Here is a 22,797-nt window from a genome sequence, read left to right as displayed (position 1 = left end):
TAATTTAGTTTAAAGAGAGAAAAACTCAAAAAAAAATATTATATATCAAATAATGTGTTTATTATTTTTTATTTTATTGTGAAAATTATCTAGATTATAATACTAATATTATATCATAGGATTATTATTATTAATATATTAACCGTATTTTAATATTTATTATTTATATATTTAAAAATTATATTTAAAATTTATTTATTTAGTTTCATAATAAATAATATTTTTAAATTTAAATAATTTATTAATTAGTTTGTACTTATTATACCATATATTCAATAATTTATTAAAAAAAGAATATTAATATAATGAATAAATTTTAAAAAAAATATCATTTAAAGAATAGGGACAAATAAACCCCTAACCAATTTAAATTTAGAGACAATTAGGCTCCTGTCCATTTTTGAACCTTACACGTCAGCATTTTCTGTTCAGAGTTGACGGAAAAATACCCATAAGGACCGCATTGGGTCACGGAAGTAAAGGACAGGAACCGAAATGGGTTGTTTTTATGGTGAGGGGTCGCGTTGTCATTTTGAGAAATGGACAGGGGCCGGTTTGGTAGTTCACTCTCGATAGTATATAGGGAGCAATAATTTTAAATGCACATTAATTTTGGTTGCGAGTGTTGGACAACCGTTTACAAAAGAGGAATATATAAACTTGTGCTACTTGCAATGAGTTCACAATTAAAATGTTATTATTTATAACAAATAAATAGGGCTATTGAAAATGATATTGAACAATGAGAAGAGTAAACGGCAAAGTTGAAAATCCTTAGGAAGATACTTGAGACAAATTTCCTACATTGGCGGCGCCGAATGGTAACGTTGGTCTAAGACCCAGAATCGAGCTCTGACAGAAAAACCGCAAGAGGAGGAATGGAGTTTGTCCTGTTTCTGCAATTTATGCAATGCGGTTCCGCCGGAGATGGATATCGCGATGTACAATTTGTTTTGAGGAAAAAATAATGGCTCATGGGACCGGAAGAGGATGGAAGAAATAGGATGGGACCGGAAGAGGATGGAGGAAATAAGATCTTGGTACGGAGAGGTGCTAAGAGGGTGAGGGTTTGAGAAAGGTAATAAGCTCTTTGGTTTTGAGAGCTTTTTATTGGGGGTAAATGTTAATTTGTGTTTTTGTTGTTTTAGAAATAAGGATTGATTTGAAAAAAGTTAATTTGTTGGTTTTTATTGTGTTTTTTAGTTGTTTTTTGTGTTTTTTTATGTGAAAATAAAATATGATTTAGCAAGATTTGAGTGATGGATTTTAAAATTTTGCCAAGTAAGCGTTGGTGCTAACATGACGTTAGTAGAAAAAGAGAAATAACTTAAAAACAATATGGATAAACCTATGTACCTACTTTTATATATTAAGAATAGATAGATTGCATTTAACATAAAGAATTGAGTCTATTATAGGCCAATGCATGAAAATGTTGTTGCAATCAAATTTAATTTCTAGCAACAAATTTAAAGTTCAATCACTAACAAATTTAACTCAATAATAATTTTTAGCAATAAAAACATTTAATCAAGTAATTATTTGAACAAGACAGCAATAAATTTAAAGTTCACTGATGATAATCCATAAAAAATTCATCTTAATGATAATTTTAAATAACAAAAAAAACAAATTATTCAAGGTCCAATAATGATAATTACTTAATTAGTAACAAATTTATGTCAACGATGATTTTTAGCAAAAACAAACTAATTCAGTGATATTTCTAACAATAAATTAAAATTAAAATACAGCAATTTAAATTTTAACTTTGTTGCTAAAAATATCATTGAATAATAATAATAAAATCTAAAAGCATCTTTAAAAAAAGATATTTTAAATATTTTTATATGAGTATTCGCTACAAATATTTTGTTTTATATTTGGTAAACTAAAAAATTTATGTGTTTGTGCTTAAAATTTTTAAAAATTAGAGATGCTTTTAAAAATTAGTTTGTACTTATTTAAATTTAATTTTTACATTAATATTTATTATAATATTTTTAAATTTTAAAAATTATTTTATTAAATATACTTGTTGTTACTTGTATTTTTACTAAATATAAATACTACAATTTTTAAAAAATTATGTTTTAAAAATTTATTTTTATAAACTATTTTTAAAATTAAAAATTTTACCTAACCAAACTATAATTTACTATATAGCATGTTGTTAGGATTTGGTTGAATTAGTCCCACATTCTTTAGGATAGCAAATGGAGTGGGTGGCCTAGGCTATAAATACGAGGCTAAGTTCTCCATTTGTTTTTGCACCAGTCGGAAACACTTTAAACTTGTATCTGGTTTTTCTTTTCCTCTGTACTCTTTGATTAAAGAGTGTTGTGAGGTGTAATTAGATATTTGCTTTGAGAGAGTGTGGGTGTACTGGGGTGCCGGTGTTAGAGAGAAAGAAATCTATGTGTTGTAACAATTTTCACATAGTGATATTCTCTGGTTGTCATTTGACAACGGCCGTGGTTTTTTCTCCGGTAATTGGAGTTTCTACGTTAAATTCTTGTGTTGTGATTGTGTCTATTTTATTTCTCTCTTTGGTTGCTGTTGTTGTTGCTGGAAGGCAGTGTGACACTGTGAGAGTACAGATTGGAAAGGTTCTGGCTAAGGAAAGACTTGGTATTTAAGTGTGTCCATTGTGACCCACCTCTCTTTCCTGGGGACCCTTCCTAGTGCACAGTTTACAGTTGAGTTATACTATTCCAGTATACGGTTGCAACAATGTCAGGATATTCAAGTGTTGTGAAGCTTGAAATAGAGAAATTTGATGGAAGAATCAATTTTGGCTTGTGGCAAATACAAGTCAAGGATGTGTTGATACAATCAGGTTTGCATAAGGCGTTGAAGGAGAAGATCTCTGGTTGCTCTCTCTATGAGAAAAGATGATGTTCTCTAGAAGACAAGAAGTATCCTCATGGTATTGCCGCACTACCATGGATAAGGATAAGTTGTGGCAATCGGGTCCACAAATTGCACACGGGCATTGGTTGGCGTTGAGATGCAAGGTGTGTGGCGGAGTTAGGTTGATGGCTGAAGAACTTCCAGGAAAAGCCAATTTGGAAGTTGCACCATGAATTTTCAGCAAGGTTTCGATCTGTACCAAGGCAAAATGCTTGGAGTGGTCTAATTCCAAGTGAGTATACTTTCATGGTGGAGTATGATAGTTCTCTGAACTATGATTGTCGGTATAAACAATGGCAGCAAAGAATTGTCGGTGTTGACAATGGAAGCTGAAGATGTGTGTATTTCAATCAAGGTGGAGATTGTTAGGATTTGGTTGAATTAGTCCCACATTTCTTAGGATAGCAAATGGAGTGGGTGACCTAGGCTATAAATATGAGGCTAAGTTCTCCATTTGTTTTTGCACCAGTCGGAAACACTTTAAGCTTGTATCTAATTTTTCTTTTCCTCTGTACTCTTTGATTAAAGAGTGTTGTGAGGTGTAATTAGATATTTGCTTTGAGAGAGTGTGGGTGTACTGGGGTGCCGGTGTTAGAGAGAAAGAAATCTATGTGTTGTAACAATTTTCACATAGTGATATTCTCTGGTTGTCATTTGACAACGACCGTGGTTTTTTCTCCGGTAATTGGAGTTTCCACGTTAAATTCTTGTGTTGTGATTGTGTCTATTTTATTTCTCTGTCAAAGGTGTTTTCTCAAGGGGGAATGATGTTTTATTCCCAACACATGTGTAGGTGCTATAAGCTATGGGATTATGTAAATTATTATACATATAAAAAAAAGCAATATTCTTATATGTATTATATAAAATAAGAATAATAATTAAGAGTTTTAATGCATGTTTTTAATTATCTTTTTACGTAAAAGAGTATATGCATATATTATTTTTAAAAAATATAAACATAAAAAATACAATATTTTTTAAAAGTAAAAAAAAACAAACCGTAGATGATAAAGTATTGATTCTCCAAAATTAACATAGTGCATATGGGACATTAGGACAATGGCTATATGCCTATGTCATTGGCACTAGTCAACAACTATTTCTTGTTCGTTTTTTGATTGTGTCAAATTTGAAGAAAAAAAAAATCAAAATTCAAAAAATATATTTAGCCGGCCAAAAAAAAAAAAAAAAGAAGAAGAAGAAGAGGGGAGAAGAAAAATAAAAGAAAATTACTAAGTTTACACAAGCGACAAAGCTTGATTGTGAATCATGGATTTGAGTTTGAACTTTGAGGTGAGCCTCTGTCACTTTCTTTTATCTTTTCTCTTTTTTTTCAAATCTGGTTTCGTTTCATTCCATTCCAAGCTCAACCGCACACGCATCCTAATCAAATCAAACAGGGTCGCAATTCTTTAGAATTCTATCAAATTGCGCGTTTCTTTGCAGCATTAATTTCCCGCTTCCGAATTCCCATCACATTGAATCTTGCCACCATCATAAAGGTTCCTGCTCTTTCTTCACCGTTAATCAAAATTACTTTTTCTTTTCCTTTTAATTTTATTATGAAAATCCCAATTTTGTGAGAAAAATTGGACCTTTTTTTAAAAAAGGGAAAATTATCTTATCTTGTTGCATGTTTAGTCAGAATTTGTTACCGTTTGTGTGTTGGTTGTTATGGCAGGATTGCACATGAGGTTTGACCTCATTATCAAGCAGTAGTTACCTGAATCTGATTCCCATCACTTGAACATTGTGTTTCAGGATTAAAATTTAGGTATTTTGTCTATGGTCTTCTTGAAAGCTTTCATGCTTCAGTTTTTAGTATAGAGCTTGGAGGTGTTTGATGAAAGGCATGGCTTGGAGTACTACATCTAAAGGCTCTTCCATAATTCCTTCGAATCGAAAGCCGATTTCGTGGATTGCAGTTTCAGTAGGAGTACTTGCAGTTTTCTTAATTTATGCTTCTTGGGGACTTGTATCATACCCTATTGGATCCACTGTTCATAGTCATTTTTATGGTGTAGATAATACAGCAAAGGTAGATGTGTCAGTACCTTCAAAAAATGAAAATTCTAAGGATGCTCAATTGAATAGAAGTTCAGATCTTGTTGATAATAAACAATCTTTGGATCTAGATTCTCCCACGGTTTCATCTGATCAATCTAGTGGTGATTCTCCCACGGTTTCATCTGATCAATCTAGTGGTAGCAGTATAGAACAAGCTGATAGTAACTCAAACTCACAAGCAGGGTTGAGTGAGCAGACATCAGAGCAATCTCCGGTTAACAAGGAGGTGAATGAAATAGAATCTACTGATAGAGCGGGTTCTGATTCGCAAGAATCTTCAACTTCATTTGATGGAAGTAAGGATGCAGTCAATAGTAGATTGCCTTCTAAATTCGATTCACAGGTTGATATGGTTTCGACGGCAACTTTGCCAGTGGCTGGTAATGATACAAGTATTGTAAAAAATGAGGAACTGGCCTCTGTGGATTTGACCAGTCAGTCCAGTGCATCTGATGAGGAACCCGTGTCATCTAGTGATTCCACATCAAAGGCAGTTCCAGAGCCAATAGAGAAGCGAGATAGCGCATCTTCTGCTGGTTCAGCTAATCCAGGTTGCAGTTGTGATAATCATATTGTTTTATTGTATTACTCTTTGATTTATATAATCAATTACAACATAAAATTGTTTCTTTTTCTTCGCCTCTTTTGGGAACACATTGGAGCAATAATTTCATTATTAGTTTAATTTTATTATTATGAGTTGGAGCATGCTTATGAAGTGATTTATGTGTAATACTTGTTTATTATGTGTCCACTTAACTTAATGAGGGGAATATAGATTTAGTATTCAACATATGTACTACATACAGCCTCACACATTAAAGTTTTTCTATCATAGAGTATAGGTTTCGGTGGGGAGAAAGAGATGAAATAGTATAGCCAGAAAAGCAATTTTTTCTTTTCCCTGTATAATAAGATGGCTGTAGCAATCTTACTATTTATATATTTCTATGACTCCTATAATGAAGGCTTGAAATTAGATTCCTTGCTTTTACTTGTATAACTTGATGCTAGTATGATTTCATAGTAAGCGCTCTTTTAGTTTGATCTTTGTTTCTATTATAAATTATGAGTTAATCAATAGATTTGTGAAAATTATTAGATATCTTTTAGGTTGAGATAGGATAATAAAACTAGTATTTGTATCTTATTACCAAAACTGTGACTGTCATATAGCCTTTTTTTTCCCAAAATAATTTTGGTTCGAAATACTATGTATACCTTTGGTGATGTTTAATTGGTTTTTCTGATTGGATTCTGTAGAGTGCGATTTGTACCATGGAAGCTGGATACACGATCCATTGGGACCATTATATAGAAATGATACATGCCCAGTAATTACACAGATGCAAAATTGTCAGGCTAATGGGAGGCCTGACAAGGATTATGAGAATTGGCGCTGGAAGCCATCTCAGTGCGACCTCCCAAGATTTGATCCAAAGAAATTTTTGGAGTTGATGAGAGGGAAGACCTTGGCATTCATTGGAGATTCAGTTGCAAGAAACCAGATGGAATCATTGCTGTGTATTCTGTGGCAGGTTATTTCTTTTTAACTTGTGTATCTGCGTTGAATGGAAAATTAAATGATTCCTAGGTAACAGGGAAATTCAATGTTTTGCGAATTTGTCATTCTATTTTATCATGGTTGCTTTTGATATTAGTATATTAGATTTATGATATATAAGGTTGGCCGAGCCCGAGAAACACATAACAAACCGTAGTTTGTCCACTTCATAAGACAGCAAATTAAAGACATGGAATAGAAAAAGGAATTCTGTTTCAAGGAAGAACCTCAATAATCCTTTAAAGAAACCTAAGGGATGATGAACTTGGCCTTGTGATGGGGAGTTTGATTAGTTAGGATTTAGTATAAATAGGAGGGAAAAGACACTGGGGTAAAATCAGCCATGTAATGGAGTGAGGAAAGATTAAGAGAGTAGTGGGTCCCCTGAAAATCCTCTCTAGTAGTTTCATGTGCTGTGGTCATTGTGATCAAGAACCATTAGTGAACAGAATAAACTCCTGATTTGATTTTGATGATCTGAACCAATTCCGTCATATAACTGCTAAGCTGATGTGATGTTACTATCAGCCTTTGAACATAGTTTACGGATATTAATTGATCTGGATTATCTGAGGAAGTCAGTTATCTATCACATATTACGGGTGCTTAATTTTAAGTATCTTTCTGGCTACTAGGACAAGAATTGTCTTCGTGTGGCATTTGAGCTGCACCTGCACCTGCACCATGCTATGTTCATGATCAAATTCAACGGTTTCCTTGCATAGAATTTACTTTATACTTGCATACGTACATTATATGCGTGCTTGTTTTTGCAGGGTCCATGATAATGTGCATTCATTTTGCATAGTGAGAAGGCTAACTTATAAAACGATACTTTCAGGTAGAGGTACCGAAGAATCGGGGAAATCGTAACATGCAACGATATTATTTCAGGTCCACATCTGTAATGATTGCGCGGATGTGGTCTTCGTGGCTTGTCAAACATTATCCTGAGCCATTTGATTATGCCGAGGCTGGTGTGGATAAGCTCCATCTTGATGCTCCGGATGAGAAGTTGATGGAATTCCTCCCAATGTTTGATGTGGTTGTTCTTTCTTCCGGTCATTGGTTTGCCAAGAAGTCTGTGTACATTTTAAACAACGAGATTGTGGGCGGGCAGTTGTGGTCGCCGCCCAAGTCTCATCGGGACAAAATGAAGATTAATAGTATTCAAGCATACGGTATATCTGTTGAAACGATTCTTACTTCCATTCTTGCGCATCCAAATTACAAGGGGCTTACAATTGTGCGCTCTTACTCGCCGGATCACTACGAGGGTGGTGCCTGGAACACGGGTGGATCATGCACGGGGAAGGTGAAGCCTCTTGGTCCGGGCAAACTGGTGGAAAACGAATTCACAAATGTCATGCATGCACAACAGGTTAATGGTTTCAACCGTGCTATGCAGAATGCAACAAATGCATCAAGGTTGAAGTTAATGGATATCACTGAAGTTTTTCAGTACAGGCATGATGGCCATCCTGGTCCATACAGGAGCACTGATCCAAATAAGATCACAAAGCGTGGACCGGATGGAAGGCCACCACCGCAGGATTGCTTGCATTGGTGCATGCCAGGCCCCGTGGATACCTGGAATGAGCTCGTGATGGAGATCATTAGGCGAGAATATGAAGGATCAAGTGCATCGTGATTAGTTGAATGACTCTGTAGGAAATGAGTTTCTTGGGGAGAGACAAAAATAGTTAAGTTGTATCTTTTCATAGAAGAAAATATTAACATTGTAGAGAAATTAATTTATTTGTATATGGGTTTGGATGATAAGCTATTTGCTTATTCCTTAACCCTCAAAAGCCATTAGTACACCTGATATGGCTACGTATGTCATTACCAAGTTTTGATTTTTAATATACCACATCATATTTTTTGAACATCAGTTCGCATTATTTTATCTGATAATTTTGGTAGTGAGTTTTAGTCCTCCTTTGTTTTGCCATTTTGCTTTGTCTCTGTATGGTATGAACTTATGCTGTTATACATACCTAATTTGTATGTGGCAGGTGAACATGCAATGCTCTTTCCCCAGATGCTCCATTAAAGTTATTATTCCAGGAACTGAAATTCCAAGGTGGTTCAACAAACAGAATACAGGTAATTCAATGAAGGTGGATCCATCTCCCATTGTGGATGACAATAATTGGATTGGCATTGCTTGTTGTGTGGCATTTGTTGTGCATGATGCTCCAACTGAATATCCTCCTATTCTATTTGGTTGTGGTTTTTGTCGTAATCCAGATAAGGCCGTTTGTTCCATTGCCCCAGATTGGATCACAACTGAATTTGATCATATGTTGCTAATGTTTTTATTGAGGGAAGTTTTCATTAATAATTATGTAAGTGTTTTAAAAGAAGGAGCTTCTGATCTTGATGGTATTGAATTGGTTGCATTGACTCGTTATCCAGAATAAGTAGTAGAAGTGAAGAGTTATGGGTACCGTAGGGTATTTAAGACAGATTTGGAACATTTAAACCCATAGAGGATGTATAGCGCCAACTCTTCACCTCATAATACCAATAGCTCGCAATATTTATATTCATGAAATAAATTAAAATGTTGTATTGGCAAAAGTGGAAAGTGTTTATTAGTTTCCTTTAAATGAAAAATATTATTTTAGCATTAATGGTGTTTATTCATTGTCCCCATAAATAACCTAAACCAATATGATATACGAGTAAAGACCTATAGAGGCCTATAAAAATCCAGCAATCTTAATATTTAAGAAAGAAGTACAATGGGCAATCTCGAAAGATCATGGTTAAGAACCTCATTAGTTGGGCTAAGTAGCAAAGAATTATTGTTTTTTTTTTTTTTTTTAGAATTTGAATTAGCTAAAGAATAGTTGTATTAAGAAAGATAACCAAACAACACTCCCTTTAGTGAAGAAGCTAAGATTCATTATTACACGTAAATTTGCTCAAATAGGACCACAAGAAGACATTATAGTTATACAACAGTATAATTCATGAGGCAATTGACAACATGTATGACAAAGTATTGAAGAACTTCAACAGTTAATTGTCTTGTTCTTGCAAGTTAAACTGGAGGGGGCTTTCTGACTTTAGTTGCTTGTTCAAATCCATATGCAATCTCAATTAGCTTTGATTCTGATCCTTTCAAACCACCAAAGTTTATTCCAAATGGGACACCTTTACTATCATACCCTGCAGGCACATTTATTCCTGGGAATCCTCCAATAGCAAGCACAGGTGCAACACTTGAACCAGGTGTTACCAATGCATCAAGTTTATAATCACTCATCAATTTCTCAAAGCCTTCTCTTGATAGTCTTGCTAGATTGGCCAGTGTCGCCTTCTCTGTCGCGCCTATTCCATTTGTTGTTTGGGCTAACAAGAAGATGTCTTGGCCAAACTCATTGATCTTTTCCTAAATAGTAATTATTTGAATACAAGAGTTAATCATTGTGAACTTTGATGTTCTGCATAAAATTAATCAAGTTTTGTCAATGAAGGAAACATTTGATTATACATACCAGATCTGCATTCTTTTGGTTAAAGGCTATAACATCCGCCAAGGATCTCACCGGCGAAACCTCCAAGTTCTTGAGATATGAATTCAAGGATAGTTTGAACTCAGCAGCAAGTGCTACTGCCTCACCACTTTTGGTCACATTTAAGATATCATTGATATTGGTTATCTGGAGATTATCTACCACAACTGCTCCTTGATGTCTTCAATTTTCATGTTATATATACATTTTCATTAGGTAGGTGTACTGATTGAGAAAATGAAATATTTTGAAAATTAAACATTTAAAGCTTATATTAATTTTTACCTTAAGGTCTGAAAATGCTTCTCAAAGTGTTGAACCACATCAGAGGCTAAAAGGCCAAAGAATGGGTTCCTTACTATTCCAAGTCTCTTCCCTCTGAGCCCATTTTGATTAAGAAATTGTTTGAATCCACCTTGAGGAATATACTTAGACCAAGTTGTAGTTGCTGGATCATTGTAATCAATCCCAGAAATTACATCAAGAACAAAGACAGCATCAGATACTGTCCTACTAATGGCCCTGGCAACAAGTTCAAACACAAATTCATAATTGTCAAGTAATGTGCCTACGATCTTGAAACAAAGAGAATAATATAATGAATTGTAACAAGCTAATGCTCTGAGTGGTTGCTTCAATTCAAGAGATCATAATCTTAACCATCACATGCAACAATTGTTCTTACCCAACAGTATCTTGTCTAGGCGAAACCGGGATGACTTGATCCCGGCTAGTGAGACCAACTGTTGGTTTGATGCCTACAACTGAATTGGCACTTGATGGACATAAAATTGACCCATCAGTCTCAGTTCCAAGTGCTACTGTCACCAAATTAGCAGCTGTTGATATTGCTGATCCACTACTAGACCCACATGGATCAGCAGATAAAACATATGGATTCTGAACATTACACAAAAATGATATTAATAATGTCAATATGTCAGCATTCCTATTCAATCTGAAAAGTAAAATGTTTTGCTAAGGAAATTTCTTAAAACTCTTATAACATATTGCAACTTTTTCATGCTACAAGTGCTATGACTAACCTTTCCTTGGCCACCTCTTGCACTAAAACCATTAGGAGCCTTTGTAGACCTGAAGGCAGCCCATTCACTCAAGCTGGCCTTCCCCAATATGATTGCCCCGGCTCTCCTTAGTTTCGACACCACACCAGCATCACGAGGTACCACAGAACCAAGCAAAGCAAAAGATCCAGCTGTAGTATTCAGCTTATCCTTGGTTCCAATGTTATCCTTGAGCAGAACTGGAATACCGTGCAGCGCAGGCAAACTTGTCGGTGACTTAGTTTTTCGGTCGCAGTCAGCTTTATCAGCTTGGGACAATGCATCTGGGTTTACCTCTATGACCCCCTTAAGAGTTGGGTTCAGCCTTTTGATTTCTTCTATATAAAACTCAACCAACTTCCTTGAGGTGAGTTTGTTTTGCCTGAATGCAAGTTGAATCTCACTTATGGTTGCTTCTTTGATAGAGAATTGTTGTTCTTTTATGGTGTATGACCCTTCTGATAATCTCAAAAGAATGATCAACATGAACGAGAGTATAGACATAATTAGTGACATTATGGTAGCCATGAAACTCAGCACTGAGTCAAATGATTATACATTCAAGTGATAAGTTGTTTGCATGAATGACCATTGTTTAGTTACACCGTTACTTATAGTATAAGCTTAAAACTGCAAATTTAATTAAGAAATTGTACTTGAATAATATGTTTCAACTATTTTTAGTTGTTTAGAGTTCATGGAAATAAATAAAGCACTAGGTTGTTAGTTATGTGGAATTTTGCTTAATTATCCGGCCATGGTCAGAATATTCGGGAGTAGATTCAAATATTGAACTTTGGAAGACATATGTTTTTATAAGTTCAGGACCATAGTTGCTCTTGTTACAAAATTTTGACTAGTTCATTTCCTTTGCCGGCATTTAAGAGTGGGTAATATAATGTATTTTTTATTTTTCATTACTGAAGTTGGTATCTTCATCTTTAGTTGGCAATTAATTTATTGAAATGAGACAGAAGGTACAATATAATGTACATGCAGTGATTTGTTTAAACATTTTGGACCCAATTAAGGGATAAATCATCCTCAAGATTCTTGGTAGAGCAATGCCATATTTTTTGTTTCTTTCTGCATGTATGTCGATTAGTTGTAACACTCTTGTATCCCCACCATTAATTAACAAACTCATTTTTGTGCAGTGTTCTAAATCATGCAGTTTGGTATATTTAAATTAAATTACAATTCACATTAGATGGAAGTGTTAGTTGAATCACTTGAGCATCCTATAACTAAAAACATGCTGCTGAAGCTGAATTACAATTAATCAGATCTAAACATATGAAAACAAGAATTAATCTTCAAATAGTGTCTTGAGTAGATGAAAAGTAGGGGGAGGCTTCCTTGCCTTAGTAGCTTGTTCAAAGCCATAAGCAATCTCAATGAGTTTTGGCTCTGTTCCCTTTAGCCCTCCAAAACACACTCCAAATGGCATTCCCTTGCTATCATATCCAGCTGGAACAGTGATTGCAGGGTACCCTCCAATTGCTAGAACCGTGGCAGCATCAGATCCAATAGTCACCAATGCATCCAATTCATTCTCCTTCATCAATTTCTCAAACCCATTTTGTGATAATTGCTCCATCATCTCCAATGCCTCAATTGGAGGAATGCCATTTGTCATTTCTGATGCAATAAACAAATCCTGCCCATACTCATTTGTCTTTTCCTACAAAAGAAATAAAGCAAAAACAGTTCATTAATGCCAAATCAAACTAAGCATTCTAAACCAACATCAAGTTGGTCTATATTTTGATGCTTTAAAACTCAATGGCCTTTCAATGCTATTGTCTGTGTAAAAATCATACTACACACTTACTAAATCAGGGTGCTTGATGTTGAATTCAATAATCTCAGCCAGCGACCTCACAGGAGAATAAACCAGTTCTTGCAGATACTCATTGATGGATGACTTGAACTCTGCCAGCATTGCTAATGTCTCACCACTTTGGAAAGGGTCAAGAATGATGCTTGAATTCTCTATTTCCAAATTATCTATCACCGTCGCACCTCTTTGCCTTAGATTTGCGAAAACCACCACAACATCGGTGTTAATGTAAAATATGATCAATCACTTGTGTGTGTGGGTGTGTTATGCATTCTATATTTACCTGAAAATGTTAAGATGATTCTCAAAGGTAGAAATGACGTTGGATCCATTATAAGGAGTGAAAAATGGATTCCTAACAACACCAAGTTTCTTTCCTTTGAGGCCTTCTTTCCTGAGGAACTGCTTGTAACCACCTTGAGGTATAAACATAGCTGCTGACTTTGTAGCATTATAGTCTCTGGGATCAAACCCAACAATGGCATCAAGAACATGAACTGCATCTGCAACTGTCCTGCATATTGGCCTGTGCAAAAACACACATTTTCAGACATAAAAAGACTAGTGATATGATAACTCATTCTTTTTCATGTTTATTGTTTGCTCATACAAGAAAGAGATGAGTTACCAAGACATTTGTTGAGACATGAAGCAATTTGTTACCCAATTGAATCTTGACGAGGCGAAATCGGTATGACACCAGCCCTGCTGGTGAGTCCAACGGTGGGTTTGATCCCCACAACTGAGCTGCGGTCAGCTGGGCAGATAATAGAGCCATCGGTTTCAGTCCCCAGAGAAACTGCAACCATGTTGGTGGCCACTGAAATGGCGGATCCAAAGCTAGATCCGCATGTACGTCCCTCCTCCACATAAGGATTCTGCTCATTACATTAAGACATAAATTATGACTACATTTTTGTCCCCACTGAAATGATCTTATCCTGAACCTGAACTGCAGAGAACTGCAGATAGATATGCTGGTTTAAATCAAAGCAACCATAGCGCAATTGCCTTAAACATTGATCGTAAAAAAAATTTCAACCTTAGTTTAACATATCTTGGGAGCATAATCAAATATCTTTAACATTAGTTTACCCCAAAATGGAAAAAATAGAATATATAGGATTCTTATCATGGCCAATCATTGACGTCCATTCAACAGAATATAACAGGACTACATTTTTAGTTTTTAACACTAGTCTATAATTTTTGTTTCCATTTTACGTTTATTGAACTCTTACTAGCAGTTTTGATTTAAAATGAGTTAATATAGTATAATAAAATAAAATGTTTATACTGCTGCCTTTAATTAAAAAAAGGTTGAAATTTTATACTTACTTAAATTAATCAAATACGTATATAATTGTTATGCTTCTGCATCATTAAATAACCTTTTAGTTTGTAATTTTTTAAAAAATATAACTACTAAATTAAAACCTTATATCTTAAATATCATTTTTTTTAAAAAATTGTCAGTCCTAAGTACTTGAAAAATTAGTGTAATAAATTTGTTTTTAATTAAAATATGCAAAAACAAAAAGTTGCTAAATATTCGGGCTTACTTGAAAAACAAGAAAGTTTCGAGAAAAGTAAAATAAAATTAAAATAAGAAAAGGAGAGGGATAAAGAGCAGAGTACTAACAGTGGCATATCCACCTCGTGCGCACCAATTCTCCGGCGCTTCCGGAGACCGACAACTGTACCACTCGGACAGACTAGCTTTCCCCAGAATCACCGCACCAGCCTCCCTCAGCTTCATTGTCACGTGCGCGTCACGTGCTACTTTCGAACCCAGCAGCGCATACGACCCTGCCGTCGTGTTCATCTTGTCCCGGCTCCCAATGCTGTCCTTCAGCATCACCGGAATCCCATGCAGCGCCCCAACCACCTCCCCGCCTCTTCTCTCCCGATCCGCCTGCTCGGCCTGATCGCGTGCGTCCGGATTCACTTCCAGTACGGCGCGGAGCACCGGATCGAGTTTCTGGATCCGCTGCAGGTACAAGTCAACGAGTTGAGTCGAGGTTAGGTCGTTGCGAGAGAACGCAGCTTGGATTTCCTCAACGGTTGCTTCGACGATTCTGAAATCCGAAGCGTTTGTTGCTCTGGAATGAGAAATCGCAGATGAGACCAAGAAGAGGAAGAAGAAGAGGAGAGGAGAAAGAGAAAGCATGGATGCGGCCATGTTTGAAGGCACATGTATGTTAGAGAGAGCTCTTCTGCTTTTAAATAGTGTCAACTACTGCTACTGTCAAGTTCCATTACTTTATTGCCAGCTTGCCAATTAGTATCTCACAAACAAAATCAAATAACTCATTCCGAGCGTTACCACAATTTTCAGGGTACTTTTATTTAAATAAATAAACAAAAATGATTATTTTTTGCTGTACCTGAAATGGTTTTTTAATCTTAGAGACCAGACATGTTACCAAGTTACAATTGATGTACATGAGATTCTTCCATGCAAATACTCGTCAATTTCGTTAGTCATCCATCTCTCTGAGTCATAAAAAGAAAATGAGAAGAAGACCCCTGCTAAGATCAATAAACCAAACATGTATCATTCAAAAGATTAGTGCGTGCCATTCAGAAAATGCTTAGCAAATCATGACATAGATTTGGAGAAAAATGATTGAAAGAATGCGCGTCAAATTGGAATTTAAGAAAGGTTAACACGTTATTGAGCCACTTGAAAGTGATTTGTTTTGTTCATAATAAACTACTCAATGCTTCAAATCTTCAATGCATAATTTTCAACTGAACTTGCTATCAATTATCCAAAACACGTCCATTGACTTTAATATATATACCCTGTCCTCAGTATGCATCTCATTTCTATAAAATCTAATCTATATTGCATTGTATATTCACAGTGCACACAGTATATTCACTACACAATGGATTGCATGAGAATCCAGAGCACCTTGTCTCATAGGAAGAACTGGAAATATGATGTGTTTGTGAGTTTCAGAGGCGAAACTCGCAACAACTTCACCGATCATCTTTATGCTGCTCTCCGCAGACACGGCATAGTTGCCTTCAGGGATGATACTAAGCTCAAGAAAGGAGGACTTATATCAGAAGAGCTTCTGGAAGCTATTGAAGCATCACAGGTTCTGATTGTGGTCTTCTCAATGAATTATGCTTCCTCCACATGGTGCTTGCAAGAACTAGCAAAGATAGCTGATTGCATTCAAGTCCCGGGACACCGTGTTCTGCCTGTTTTCTGTGATGTGAGTCCATCTGAGGTCAGAAAGCAAAGTGGAAACTATGAAGAAGCCTTTGTGGAACATGAAGAAAGATTCAAAGGTGATACAGAGATGATGGAGCAAGTGCAAAGATGGAGGGGAGCTCTAACACAAGTAGCCAATCTCTCTGGCTGGGATTTGAAGGATAAGTGAGTAACCAGTTCTATGTTTTGCTGTCTACTCTTAACATTAATTAAGACATTTCAAATATTTCAATGAACAATTATGGTTGCAGGATCATCCACTTTTATATATAGATTTTCTTGTGCTGTCTTATGTGAGGATTTTGAGTTTTCCACTTCTTTTTTTCTCTTGATCTTTTTAGGTCACAATCCGCTGAGATTGAAAAAATTGTCAAAGCGGTAACCAACAGATTGAGTCTCAAACCATCATCAAGTGTATCTAATGATATAGTTGGAATTCACTCCCCTGTGCAAGAACTAGAAAAGCTTCTAGTTTTGGACTCAGAGGATGATGTTCGAGTTGTAGGAATTTGTGGAATGGGTGGCATAGGAAAGTCAACTCTTGCCAAGATTTTATATGAAAAGATCTTTCACCAATATGATGTTTCATGTTTTGTAGATGATGTGAGCAAAACTTACAAACATGATGGACCACTTGGTGTGCAAAAGCAACTTCTTTGTCAAGCTTTTATGGAAGAAAGTTTTTCGATGTGGAATCTTTCATTGGCAAATAATCTGATTCAAACTGGGTTACGCCATAGAAAGGTTCTCATAGTTCTGGATAATGTTGATAAGGAGATTCAGTTGGAGAAGTTGGCTTTAGAACGGGAATGGCTCGGTAGAGGGAGTAGAATAATCATAGTTTCTAGAGATGAGCATATATTGAGAGAGTATGAAGTGGATCATGTTTATAAAGTTAAACTCTTAAATGATGAGAATGCTCACCAATTGTTTTGCAGAAAAGCTTTCAAATGTAATCATGTTGTAAAAGATTATGAAAGCCTGACAGATTCTGCATTAGCATATGCTAATGGACTTCCTTTAGCAATTAAAGTATTGGGCTCATTTTTGTTTGGGCGAGATGTCTCTGAATGGAGTAGTGCATTGGTTAGACTGAAAGAAACTCCAACAAAAGATATTATGGATGTACTTCGAATCAGTTTTGATGGACTTGAGGATCCGGAAAAAGAAATATTTCTTGATATTGCCTGTTTCTTTCCCGATGATGAAGAAGATTATGTAAAAGATATTTTGCGTATTCGAAGATTTCATCCTGAGATTGGTATAAGAATTCTCATTGACAAATCACTCATAACTTGCAGTCGGTATTACATTGTTATGCATGATTTGTTGAGAGAGTTGGGTAGAAGTATTATTCGAGAAAAATCACCCAATGAACCAAGAAAGTGGAGCAGGTTATGGAACTATAGGGATCTAAGTGATGTCTTGTGGGAAAACAAGGTAAAAAATGTTTGAAATTATAGTTCTTTCGTACCAATTTTTTAAAAATCCTAAGCAATTTTAAAATGTCTAATGTTTCAGGCAGTGAAGAACCTTGAAGCCATAGTTCTGCCAAGATCTCTCAAAAATAGGGAAGAGTTGTCAAAAAAGGCAACATTGAAGGTTGAAGCTTTATCACAAATGAACCACCTTAAATTACTCATACTCAAAAAAGTGAATTTCTCAGGATGTCTTGATTTTCTTTCTAATCAGTTGAGATATCTTGATTGGGAAAAATACCCTTTCACATGTTTGCCATCAAGCTTTCAGCCAAATAAACTCGTTAAATTAATCCTATATCATAGCAATATCAAAGAACTCTGGGAGGGAACAAAGGTATGCTAGATATCATTGCCTTTATCTATGTTGATTTTATTTGAATGAAAACAAGGAAAAAAATTTCTCACTCGTTTTCTTTTCTGTTCACTAAATTAACAATGAGTTGAAATGTAGTTATAATATGATGTCTTCTTCTATTGGCCCCTTTTTTGTTTCGTTGCAGGATCTACATAACTTGACACACATAGAACTATGTCATTCCAAAAATCTCGTAAAGATACCAAATTTATCTCAAGCCCCAAATCTTGAGCATTTAGATATTAAAGGATGTATTAAACTTGTTCACCTTGATGCATCCGTTGGTTCTCTAGAAAAGCTTAGTTTCTTGAATCTGGAAAACTGCAAAAGTCTTGTTAGTATTCCCAATAGCATATTTCATCTTAATTCTCTTCAACATTTAAATCTGTCTGGCTGTTCAAAATTATTTAGATATCAGTTGTTAGAGAAACCAAGACAAAGCGAACAGTTGAATACAGATCAAAGTGTGCAAAGCCACATGACATCCTCCATATGCAAAACTCTTACAAGACCTCTCCATTTTTTCTATTCTAAAAGGCTTTCCAGTTCAGTTGATTTGTTGGTGCCTTCATTGTCACGTTTTCCAGCTTTGACATATCTTGACATAAGTTTCTGTAATCTAGTTCAAATACCTGAAGCTATTGGACAGTTACATTGTTTAGAAAGCTTAAACATAGGGGGAAACAATATTGTTACGCTACCTCATTGCATCAAAGAACTTCCCAAGCTAGGGGAGCTGAATTTGGAGTACTGTAACAATCTAAAGTGGCTGTCAAGTACCCTTTTGCCGATAGGAGGAGCTAGCCGTCAAAGTTGTTACTATGGAGGATTATATGTTTTCAACTGCCCCAATTTAAGTGACATGGAAGGTTGTTGTCTCACAGTAGTTTCATGGATGATAAAAGTGATTGAGGTGGCAGCTTCAATTCCCTGCTTTTCTTTTTTCTGTGTGTATTATGAACTTATTTTTTGTTACACATACCTAACTTGTATGGTGGCAGGTGAACATGCAATGTTCTTTACTCAAATGCATCATTCAAGTTGTTATTCCAGGGAATAAAATTCCAAGGTGGTTCAACAAACAGAATACGGGTAATTCAGTGAGCCTGGATCCTTTTCCCATTGTGGATGACAATAATTGGATTGGCATTGCTTGTTGTGTAACATTTGTTGTACATCATGCTCCAATTCAATTGCTTAAACGTAGGAGTAGAGTGCTTGTAGGTTGTGGTTTTCGCTCTAAACCTCTGCATGAGAGCATTTATCCCGTTGTTCCAATACGTCTTGAGAAAGATTCGATCACAACTAAATTAGATCATATGCTGATAGTATTTTTCTCCCGGGAAGTTTTCATTAATCTTTTTGTAAGTTATTTAAAAAAAGGAGCATCTGATGTTGATAGCATTGAATTGGCAATCATGAGTGATTATCCAGAAGAAGTAGAACTGAAGAGTTGTGGTTACCGGTGGCTATATAAGGAAGATGTGGAACAATTTAACCCAACAATGATGTATACCGCCACTTCTTCAACTCAGCAGCACAAGTTCTTGGCAATTGAACATGTCCAATAATAGCCCGCAATCCTTTTATTCATCAGGGAAATGTTGCATCCGCATTTTGGCTACACTTCTGGTTTCATTGTATTCACAAAAAATATCTGAGGTGAGGTGTGAGATGGACAATACTAATCAATTCTCTTTAATTCTGGCTGTAATTAAACACAACATAAAGAAATAGTCTAGAAGACTTGGTTTGATGAAAGTTTTTTGAATAACAGATAAACTATTTGTAGATTGTGTTCATTTATAAATATTTCTATTAATATTACCAAATACCTTAATTGTGTTAGTAGTTTAACTATTTAACATATTTTATTTTAAAATAATTGAATCTTAAATTAAAATATATTTGTATTTGTAGCTGAAATACTTAAAAATTCATAAAATTAAATAATATTATAAATTTTAGGTTTAATTATTCTATTGGTCCCTACAGTTTTGCAAAATTTTTAATTAGATCCCTATACTTTTTTTCCTTTTAATTGAGTCCTTACACCAATTTTTTTTTTAATTGAGTTCTTATATTTTTTTTCCTTTTATTTGAGTTCCTGTACCAATTTTTTTATTTTGGTTTTGTTGAGTCTAGTTTGATTTTGGGTTATATTATGATGACAAACATTGTTTTGGGTTAAAAGCCCAATATTGTTTAATGTGTGCTTTATTGTGGCAGGCCCAAGTATACAAGCATTTGATACATCAGCCCATCACAGCAAATAGAAAAGCAGCTCACATTGTTCCTTAGTGCAGTAACCAAGTCCAACAATTTCCTCATAGCACCGTTCAGCAACATTAAATGATTATGCATATATTTGATAAAAGCAATATGAGGACAGCTGTATTCATGCAAGGACAAGTGTAGCTCTGTAAAAGTAAGCAAGGACACAAGGGCACACACACTAACCCAAGGACATCACCAAAGCACTGCTGTGGTTTGTGGTTATGCAAAACACAAACTTGCATAGAGTAGCAGCAAGGAAATGGAGCAGAATGGAAAAGAGGAACATGCCAAGGAAGAAAAAAATACCAAGGATAGCAGAGGTAGTGGTGGAAGCTCCTCGGACAGCAGGGGAAGTGGAGCAGGATGAAGAAAGGACTGCATGCCATCAAGGACCACTCCAACGGGCAGCAAGAAAAAGAAAAGAGGAAGAAGCTACAATGAAGCCTAGCTGAAGATATAATAGGAGCTTCATTTCATCTACTGAAGGCAAGAAAGGGAGCACACACATATTCAGAGCACCTTCTCTAACATAGAGCTGGAATCTCTTTCTTCTACTCAAGCTTAATTCTTATTTTGTGTTATGGCTGTCTTGCGTTATTTTCTGTTTTGAAAAAAGGCAATTGTGTGAGGATCAAAAGCCAAGAGAGAAAAGGCAAGAGTGATGCAAAATAGCCACTGATTTCTGATGTATTTTGGGTTTATGAACTAGGATTAGTTCCCCTTTCAAGTTGGGTTAGCACTTGGGAAATTGAATCTGGTTGATTCCCCTTCCTAGTTGGGTCAGCACTATGGGAAGCTAAGCTTTTGGTGGTGAAAGCTTAGGGGGTAGATACTAGTTGAATTTGGGTGAAATTCAATAGTATTGGTGTATGTAATTTGTGAATGATTAGTGAAAATTCCACCATGATTTGTGGTGGAGACTAGATGTAGGATTCATTGCACGAAAGAATCCGAACCAGGATATATGCTGGTCTTCATCTTCTCTTCCCTACTCTTTACTATTCTGAATATGAGACTATTTCAAATAATCTCCTGCAACTCAAGCTTCCACTGCAACAGAATTTGTAACTCTAAATTTTAAACCAACTTGATTCAACCCCCCTTCTCAAGTTCAACCAGAACCATCAATTGGTATCCAGAGCAAGGTCTCAAGAAGGCAAGCTTCACAGCTTGGAGTAAAGATCCATGGCCAACAACATGAATCCCAACATTGTGGCTTTCACTCTCACTGAAGGACAGTTCAATAACAGACCTCCCTACTTCAATGGCAGCAACTACTCTTACTGGAAAGAGAGAATGAGAATCTTCGTGCAGTCGATTGACTACAACATCTGGAAGATCATTCTTAATGGCCCCGACGTTCCTACCAAACAGAATGCTGATGGAGAAGTTGTGGCAAAGGAGGACAACGAATGGACAGATGAAGAAAAGAAGAAGGTTGAACTCAATGCTAAGGCAATCAATCTGATGCACTGTGCAATCAGCTTTGAAGAATTCAGAAAAGTGTCAAGGTGTAAAATAGCGAAAAAAATCTGGGATAAGCTCAGACTCACTCATGAAGGCACTAAGCAGGTAAGGGAGACCAGAATTGACATGCTGATGAAGGAGTATGAAATGTTCAGTATGAAGGAAGATGAGAGCATCGATCAAATGTTCGAAAGGTTCTCGATAATCATCAACAATCTGGACGCCATGGGAAGAAGCTACTCCGAAGAAACCTTGGTAAGAAAGATTCTGAGAAGTCTTACTAAGAAATGGGAAGTGAAAAGCACAGTCATCTCTGAAAGGAATGATTTGATCAAAATCACCTATGATGAGCTGAGAGACAAGCTGCTGGCTTATGAAACCACTCACATGTCTCAAGACAAAGATGACAAAAAGAAAAGTATAGCACTAAAATCAAGAATGACAGCCCAAGTACAAGAATCTGATGACAGTTTCTCAGATGAAGAAATGGTGCTCTTTGCTAGAAAAATGAGAAGACTACTAAGATACAAAAATAAAGGCAAAGGAAGCTCTTCACCCAAAGATGTCAAGAAAGATCAAGTCAAGTTCACATGCCATCACTGCAAGGAGCCTGGTCACTTCAAGTCAGATTGCCCTCAACTTAAGAAAGGCGAAAAATTCAAGAAAGACAAGAAGAAGGTGATGATGGCAACATGGGAGGACTTGGAGAACGACACCAGCTCAGAAAGCTCAGGTCAAGAAGCTCAACTATGCCTGATGGCAGATCATGATGATGAAGATGAGGTAGATCTCTCTGACTTATCTATTGATAAACTGCGCTACATTATCAAAGACATTTCTGTGAACTCTAAGAAACTCTTGGATAAGTATGCTAAATGTAAGAAAGAAAATGAAGCTTTGAGGACAGAAAATGATCTTCTTTTGAAAAAGATTAAGGCAAATGAAAATAATAATGAAAAGTTTTTAAAAGAAGAAAACATTGCCTTGCGAACTGAATTAGAAAAATT

General features: G+C 35.8%; 5 protein-coding genes across 8 annotated transcripts; 3 read left to right on the top strand and 2 right to left on the bottom strand.

The window, feature by feature from the left end:
- Positions 1 to 4,010: 4,010 nt before the first annotated feature.
- Positions 4,011 to 8,438, top strand: LOC112789052 (protein YLS7). 4 transcript variants are annotated; one of them, XM_025830790.3, is made up of 5 exons: positions 4,022 to 4,209; positions 4,363 to 4,418; positions 4,678 to 5,534; positions 6,247 to 6,521; positions 7,389 to 8,438. In XM_025830790.3, the coding sequence occupies exons 3-5, from the start codon at positions 4,760 to 4,762 to the stop codon at positions 8,196 to 8,198; spliced, it is 1,860 nt and encodes a 619-aa protein (XP_025686575.1). In that variant the 5' UTR covers positions 4,022 to 4,209; positions 4,363 to 4,418; positions 4,678 to 4,759; the 3' UTR covers positions 8,199 to 8,438. The 4 variants fall into 4 exon arrangements, with proteins under 4 accessions (XP_025686571.1, XP_025686576.1, XP_025686575.1 ...); XM_025830792.3 differs by having other exon boundaries at positions 4,128 to 4,209; positions 4,598 to 5,534; XM_025830786.3 differs by having other exon boundaries at positions 4,011 to 4,418.
- Positions 8,439 to 9,438: 1,000 nt separating this feature from the next.
- Positions 9,439 to 11,718, bottom strand: LOC112789056 (probable amidase At4g34880). The gene is made up of 5 exons (XM_025830797.3): positions 11,121 to 11,718; positions 10,760 to 10,974; positions 10,360 to 10,596; positions 10,057 to 10,255; positions 9,439 to 9,950 (listed from the first exon to the last, which is right to left on the bottom strand). The coding sequence occupies exons 1-5, from the start codon at positions 11,664 to 11,666 to the stop codon at positions 9,600 to 9,602; spliced, it is 1,548 nt and encodes a 515-aa protein (XP_025686582.1). The 5' UTR covers positions 11,667 to 11,718; the 3' UTR covers positions 9,439 to 9,599.
- Positions 11,719 to 12,284: 566 nt separating this feature from the next.
- On the bottom strand, positions 12,285 to 15,359 carry LOC112789054 (probable amidase At4g34880). The gene is made up of 5 exons (XM_025830794.3): positions 14,624 to 15,359; positions 13,645 to 13,859; positions 13,265 to 13,507; positions 12,973 to 13,171; positions 12,285 to 12,822 (listed from the first exon to the last, which is right to left on the bottom strand). Exons 1-5 carry the CDS (start codon positions 15,161 to 15,163, stop codon positions 12,448 to 12,450), a joined length of 1,572 nt encoding a protein of 523 aa, XP_025686579.1. The 5' UTR covers positions 15,164 to 15,359; the 3' UTR covers positions 12,285 to 12,447.
- Positions 15,360 to 15,851: 492 nt separating this feature from the next.
- LOC112789053 (disease resistance protein RPS6) lies at positions 15,852 to 21,286 on the top strand. The gene is made up of 5 exons (XM_025830793.3): positions 15,852 to 16,375; positions 16,809 to 17,650; positions 17,732 to 18,025; positions 18,192 to 18,959; positions 19,048 to 21,286. Exons 2-5 carry the CDS (start codon positions 16,880 to 16,882, stop codon positions 19,615 to 19,617), a joined length of 2,403 nt encoding a protein of 800 aa, XP_025686578.2. The 5' UTR covers positions 15,852 to 16,375; positions 16,809 to 16,879; the 3' UTR covers positions 19,618 to 21,286.
- LOC112772039 (toll/interleukin-1 receptor-like protein) lies at positions 15,876 to 16,817 on the top strand. The gene is made up of 3 exons (XM_072230602.1): positions 15,876 to 16,375; positions 16,552 to 16,711; positions 16,809 to 16,817. Exons 1-3 carry the CDS (start codon positions 15,876 to 15,878, stop codon positions 16,815 to 16,817), a joined length of 669 nt encoding a protein of 222 aa, XP_072086703.1.
- Positions 21,287 to 22,797: the final 1,511 nt, after the last annotated feature.

This window comes from Arachis hypogaea, chromosome 3 (assembly GCF_003086295.3).
Source record: "Arachis hypogaea cultivar Tifrunner chromosome 3, arahy.Tifrunner.gnm2.J5K5, whole genome shotgun sequence".
NCBI classification, from domain to species: domain Eukaryota; kingdom Viridiplantae; phylum Streptophyta; class Magnoliopsida; order Fabales; family Fabaceae; genus Arachis; species Arachis hypogaea.
Note: the sequence above shows the minus strand (reverse complement) of the source record. Positions and strands in the feature narration are given on the sequence as shown.